At 38.2% G+C, this 6553-nt stretch overlaps 1 protein-coding gene across 1 annotated transcript; it reads left to right on the forward strand.

Annotated features, from left to right (window-relative positions):
* The first annotated feature begins 536 nt into the window (after positions 1–536).
* Positions 537–6292, forward strand: LOC139150979 (carbohydrate sulfotransferase 11-like). The gene is made up of 4 exons (XM_070723472.1): positions 537–1047; positions 2686–2955; positions 4631–4698; positions 4957–6292. Exons 2-4 carry the CDS (start codon positions 2889–2891, stop codon positions 5803–5805), a joined length of 984 nt encoding a protein of 327 aa, XP_070579573.1. The 5' UTR covers positions 537–1047; positions 2686–2888; the 3' UTR covers positions 5806–6292.
* The last annotated feature ends 261 nt before the right edge of the window (positions 6293–6553 follow it).

A 6553-nucleotide genomic window follows, 5' to 3' on the forward strand; every position in this document is an offset into this window, starting at 1 on the left:
GAACATTTGCTTCAACTTTCCACAAGGGAACTTTAAATCACCTCCTTTTGAGAGCAAGGGGTAAAAGTCATGGGTCAACGTGTAAAATTTGATACAAGAGAAAATAACCCAATATTTCTGATTCCGCACATTAAATGGCCGCTATTTCCATGTCAACGCTATGGACAAATTGGAATTTTGATATTTAAATAAAAATAATCCGATGAAAGGTTATTTACTCCACAAACTTCAAATGGTTCCTAACCAGTAGTAGACCCAAAAAGCTTTGTAAAGTTTGAGAATCCGAATATCTATCCAAAAGACGTATTTATGGTCGAATCGAGTCTTAAGAGTGACGAGCGTCGTTTTCACCCTTTACCATGCGTAAATACATTCAAAATTGAAAGACGCAAGGACGGGTTGCTGGGATTTTTATCAATAACAAAATTGACTTTTCTAAAATCTAACATTCGATCGTTCGTGATATAAAAGAAGAAGGTCACGGTATTTTGTGAACCGGATACCAACGCTAAAGTTATGACATTCAAAGCGTATATCAACGTGTTCGATAATCATGCCATGCGCAGTACAGTCCGAGGATTTATCGTATGTCTTTTATTTTGGCGGGATCGGGATGCGCAAATTACAGACTGACTATGAGAGAAACCGATCTGCGATGTTTTTGAAACCTCCCGCAGAGTTTCTTGATGAGTCGATTGACTTGAAAGTTCCTTTAAGGAATCGGAAATGAAACAAACTTTCTTCCAGACCAACAGTTTGTCAAAATAGTGAGAGGTCGTTAATTGTGTGTTGTTTACGGCTGTTTATCTACGACCCATAACTATGATTGAACATTAACAAGGAATAACAAACTGGCTCTATCGATCCACGCACCACGGAATGTCTAACAAAAGTATACGGGACGTGTCTCTAGGGCACCTCACTTCAAGCGTGTCATTGATACTGCGTGGGGGACTTTTTGGTGGTCCCTGTTTTGCCGTAAAACCCCAACTTCCATGGTGAAATCGCATTTATGACTGTAATATTATGTGTTACAAGGTTTAAGAGGTGAGTCTATATTCATTGTAGGATGTGGCTTTAATATATAAGTGTTACCTTCTGTCAGCCCGAGACAGCGCCGGGGGAATAGCCCTAATTACACTGTGTGGAAGAGCAGTACCAATTAAAAATTCAGTGGCTGGTCACCCTTCAAAGAACTCACCACAAATAACAACAACACAAGGTCAGTGTTAATCGATGAGTCTTGGTTTTTGACGACTTTGCACTGAGTGCTGAAGTGTTCCATCCTCGTCATTGAAAGACTGTGCTTCATTTTTTGACGACTTTGTTTATGATTTTTGTTCTATTAAGAGAAGACCATCACGATTGCCTTGGTACTGTGTACTGTGTGTGAAGAGGTACTAATACAGTGTACCATTCAGTGCATGATCAACTGTCACCATTTATCTCTCTTGTGACCCATTGCAACATAACATTTAACCGACAGGATAAATATTCTGATAATGTACCGTGCATGAATTCACATCTCTAAACATTACATGAGATACATAATAGTTTTACTATGCATAGTGTTACTGTACGTACGTTCTTTTTGTGGTGATTGTTTATCTCGTTTACCGGCCTTGGACTGCTGAGAGGTACCTGGGGATCTTCAGTGTATTCACTTTAGAGTTCGCTGGTATTAAAAAGACCCGGTAGACAAGCTTGACAGTTGCCATCGCCAAAGATACGCTTCTCCCATGGTCTTTATATGTCTTGGGTCCGCTGTGTTCCTCTCTCAGTGTTCGTTTTGTTTTAGGATGGGATTTTTAAACATTATCTTTAAGGCGTGGCTTTCACATAGATATATATGAATTAACGATATAAAATGATACATCTATTCATAAATATCAATTTCAAACACTGCATCAAAATGTAATAATACAGATAAATTCACACTAATGTGTTAACTATATCATAGAATAATACTTGAGTCCATATGAATACAGGCTTGCTGGATACAATTAATGGATTATTGACTATATTCACCTGTATATGCACTCTTCAGCTAGAATACAGGCAATAATCCATGCTAATATTGTTAGTATTATAGGGATTTCATGCTGTGAAAATCAATATTCAAACGTCACTGTGACACGTTGTAAACCCGTCACGTGAAATTCTCATGTTCCCGATAAAGTGTTGACTATTTTCATCATTTTAATATCATTCAAACACATGTTGCGTCTTTGTACATTTGTCGCAAATATGGTTTGTATGCATATCGACTTATCTTTTTGTTTTAATTAACCATTTTACCGGTATCAATGATACCAATATAGTGACAATAGCGAGACTGTCTTGTCGTCATTGTTGTGTAGATCAAAAGTGTTCGACTTCAATGATATCCATCTTTTTGAACAGATATCCAATCCAAAGGCGCTATCTTGAACGTTTTATCACCAATGTTTTAAGACTGTCAGATTAATCATGCAAATAAAGAAATTACGGCAACATTTACATTCAAGGATATTAGTTTTATTATTATTATTATTCGAAGTTTCGTATGATCGTCACGAAGGGCTTCATGAATAGATAAAAATTTCTGAATGGAGTATTCTGATTGGTCAATTGCAACACGATAAGTTTCAAATATTATTATTACTTTATTGTTATAATTATTCTTGTTGCTATTATTTAATTCAGATATAAAATTGTACGTACAAAAAGAAGAGGGAAATGCTTGCCATAACTGTTATGTAAAAATCCACGTACACCTACGATTCCATGGCTGTAAGAGTGTGCTGCAAGAGTGAGTCGTAAACAAGGTTCGGGACAGGACGGAGTAGGGTTTGGACTTGACAGAGGACGTTTTAGAACTGGACGCGGAACCGGTTTTGTACTGGACTATGAAGACTGTGCGGATTTTTGTATCAGGTGTCGTCATTGCAGCCATAACATTATTGCTTCTATTAGGTGAGTGTCGTTTCCAACAAGAATTTAATATCCCTCTGTCGGCTGTTGGTTACCAATTAAAGCTTTCAAATTGTAATAGATACTCAGTCGGACAGAAGAGACAGCAGTCACATAAAGGCAATTCGTTGATTGTTCACATGGGCTTGGTAGTACGAGACGCTTTGAGTAAAGGCAAAGAAGATGTATACATTTATGTCTAATTTATAACGATAGGACCTGGCAAGATCGAGACTCTTGCTCAAAGTTTGTGTTCTATACCCGTTCGTTTAGGGATGTTGTCGGCAAAGAAAGGGTGCTTGACCTTGTGTTTGAACTTGGTCTCACAGGGCTGTGCATTGTCATAATTAGTGCAACAGTGATGTCTTCCGATTCGAAACTAAAATTGTGGATTCTTCATCTGAAAGTCGCTTGAATTTTTTGTTACAAAATTTGGAAAGGGTTCTTTAAGGCCCCTACCGAAATTTTTTCTGAGGATATGCAACACTTTGAAGTATGGTTATTCTAAAATTAATCCTAACCTTGATTCTAAACCCCTCCAAAAGTTGTGTTTGATGTGCTTCTTCAAGGGAAAGTCGGCGATTAAACTGATTTTCAGGTACGAGGAGGCCTAAAGGAATCCTTGCCAGTATTTAATGATGTTGCATGTCATTCCTTTTCTTCAGGACATTATGACGTAGCGTCTTGTTGTTCTTTGCTTGTATCTTGCCTTTTTGCTATTTTGTCGTCATGTTTCGTGTGCGTTTTGACGTGTTCGTTCCAAAAAAAATTATCAACGAATTCCGGATGCGGCAGCGCCTCGGTTTGATTTTGAAAACGCTCGTTGAGAGGGGTCACGAAAAAGAGGATTAGGACTGAAAGGGTCACATATCCTACATATAGCGTCTGTCAGCGGATATTTCTCAAATAAACTGCAGGATAAAAACAATTCATAAATGAAACCTTGACAAGGTATGTGAAGACGAATAGACCCGATTTATGGATTTATGGAACTACCTCGTCCTCATTTAGTGAAGCAGTGTTCATAGTTTACCAAGCACTGACCGAAAACAGTGAAATAAAGGTTGTGTAACCGAACATCAGATCCTCGTGAATAATTCCGGGAACAAATAACGGACAGAAACCCCTTCACTATGTGATACTTTTGTCAATATGAGATCATACGTAACGACAACTCAAATGGAAAAATGAAGGAATACAAAGTGACCGTCAGAAGAAGGTTAAACCAAAATTTGATTTAGGGAACACACGTTAAGACGGTTCACAGAATGAACTTTCGCAAGTGAATAAGGGTTTATCCACAGGGACTGTGGTCTATCCAATGTGACAAAGTCAAATACTATCGAGTTACATTTTGTCGTAGCAATCCAAAAAATAGACACTCAAACGCACGACCGATTCATGATATTTTGTCGCTATTAACAGATTTGATATGTCAGTCTTCCCAATAATGCTTCACCTTTTTAAAGAGTTGTAATGATAATAATGATTTCACCATAATGTATTTGGTATATTCCTATATTAAGTGTATTATATTATCAATTATATCAAATGTCATATTCGTGTATACTTTTTAAACTTTTCGAAAGCTAGTGCCTCCAAGCGCTACTGACAAGAAAGGGTAGAATAAAATCGACTTGCTTCTTAACTTCAATACTATGTCATTTTTTATCATCAGGGTCACCCGCATACCGTTGCTTAATGAGTACTTCTTTGAGAAGACCTGAAACAGTTATAGGACGTTTGGTAAGGCTGTGCCTTGTACAAATTAGTGGCCACAACAAGTTTTCTGAATATTATCCAAATCCGGGCTGGATCCCATGTTTTAGCTATCTCTGTATAACTTACAATCAATATATTGTCTCGTGTTTTCACAACCTAAAGAATAGGGGAAATGAAAAATTATTGAATGGAAATAAGCTTCAGAAAAGCATTTTGTGAAACTCCACGATAAGTCACATTTTGTTCGTGTCGAGAGCATTAATCGAATGGTGTTTGTTGCAGAACCACACTTCAATACAACAAACTTTGGCTCTCAGCACCCTGCCGTTGATGGCGCCTCACCGACAGCGGATACAAGCCTTGAACGAAGGTTGCAGGACTCTGAAGAGAAAGGACAGTTATACGAGTATGAATGTGACGGATCTCATTCTTGATCTTCGTTGGAAGGATATCATTGTGAACAGCAAATACAAGATCATGTTCTGTCTTATCCCTAAAGCCGGAGCAACCAACTGGAGAAGAGCATTTTTGGAACTTGCCGGCACTCTTAAAAAGGGCGTCGGAATACATGATCAGCCAATCAAATTGTTCAGAAACTGTCGACCAAATATCCAAAAGACTGCATTAACAACGTACACCAAAATAATGTTCGTACGTCATCCATTTGAACGGTTACTGTCAGCATATCTTGATAAATTTATAGAAAACCCAGAATATTCATTCTTGAAGAGGTATGGCAAGTATATACGATATAGTCCTGATGGAAATGGATCCCTGGATGGTAATTTGTCCTTTGGCAAGTTTGTGAACTTTTTACTAGCAGCAAGACCGCAAAATCGTCACTGGGATACCTACTTTGAGTCGTGTGATCCTTGCCGGATAAAATATGACTTTATCGGGAAATTTGACACTCTCTACCCCGATATAGACTACCTCTCCAATGCTCTTCACGTGACCTTTGACTTTGCCAAAACTGCTCGACATGCAACTAACAGTTCGAGCCGCATTAGAAAGTTTTATAGTCTTCTCACAAGGGAACAGATACTTGGACTGTACAGAATGTATTACGATGACTTCATGCTGTTCGGGTTTCCATACCCAGACCTCTATTTGAACATGGCTGTGAACTGAATCTGACATAACAGCATGCAGGTGTCATTCGCAGACTTTGTTTTGATAACGTTTTGACTAGTGGGTCACAGCATATGTTGAAGATGTAAGGCCATGGCCTTGAACAATGCACTTTTAAGTTTACAACTCGATCCCTTGTAGAGTTGTACCAGGGGTGTACACGATAAAAGGTCTCACTATATATGTACTCTACAGCGTTGTGCATAAGGTGCTGTAACATGCAGATGACCCCGCCCTTTTTTTGTTGAGCAAAAATGGTGAAGGGACTCAAAACTTGACATGGATGTGGAATTGATTAATGTATAGTCAGGTTGCTTGATAACAAATGCTGCAATCCTCTTAACTATCCAGCGCAGATTTTATCTTGTTAGGTTGTCAAGAATAAAAAAGACTACTCCGAAATGCAAGTTCAAAGGGTAGACCATCACTGGCAAACGTGGTGTTCAATACCGCTGAACTTTATTCCAATAAAGTCTCTGTCTATGAATTAATAGTATCTTAGATTTATTTCAAAAAAAAAGTGAAAACATCGGTCTAATGCAAATTATTAGAAAGGGTAGGTACCTTTCTTTCTGTGTATGTTTGGGTTATTTCCAAACCCCAGTACAAAGACAAAAAAAGAAAGAAAAAAAGAAAATTCGCTATTGTGTATAAATACCCCAGATATCAAACGCTTCTCCCCTTAGTGATGTCATAGTCCCCCCCCCGTATCGATATTTCATATTAGGAACATGCGTTGCTTGCCACG

The sequence above is a fragment of the Ptychodera flava genome, chromosome 15, assembly GCF_041260155.1.
Source record: "Ptychodera flava strain L36383 chromosome 15, AS_Pfla_20210202, whole genome shotgun sequence".
Lineage (NCBI taxonomy): Eukaryota > Metazoa > Hemichordata > Enteropneusta > Ptychoderidae > Ptychodera > Ptychodera flava.

What these genes read in the sequence shown, in the direction of transcription:
- LOC139150979 (XM_070723472.1), top strand. Translation starts at nt 2,889, where the DNA reads ATGAAGACTGTGCGGATTTTTGTATCAGGTGTCGTCATTGCAGCCATA. An exon ending in AACATTATTGCTTCTATTAG is followed by an intron (nt 2,956 to 4,630) that starts GTGAGTGTCGTT and finishes TTTTATCATCAG; the next exon opens with GGTCACCCGCATACCGTTGC. An exon ending in AAACAGTTATAGGACGTTTG is followed by an intron (nt 4,699 to 4,956) that starts GTAAGGCTGTGC and finishes TGTTTGTTGCAG; the next exon opens with AACCACACTTCAATACAACA.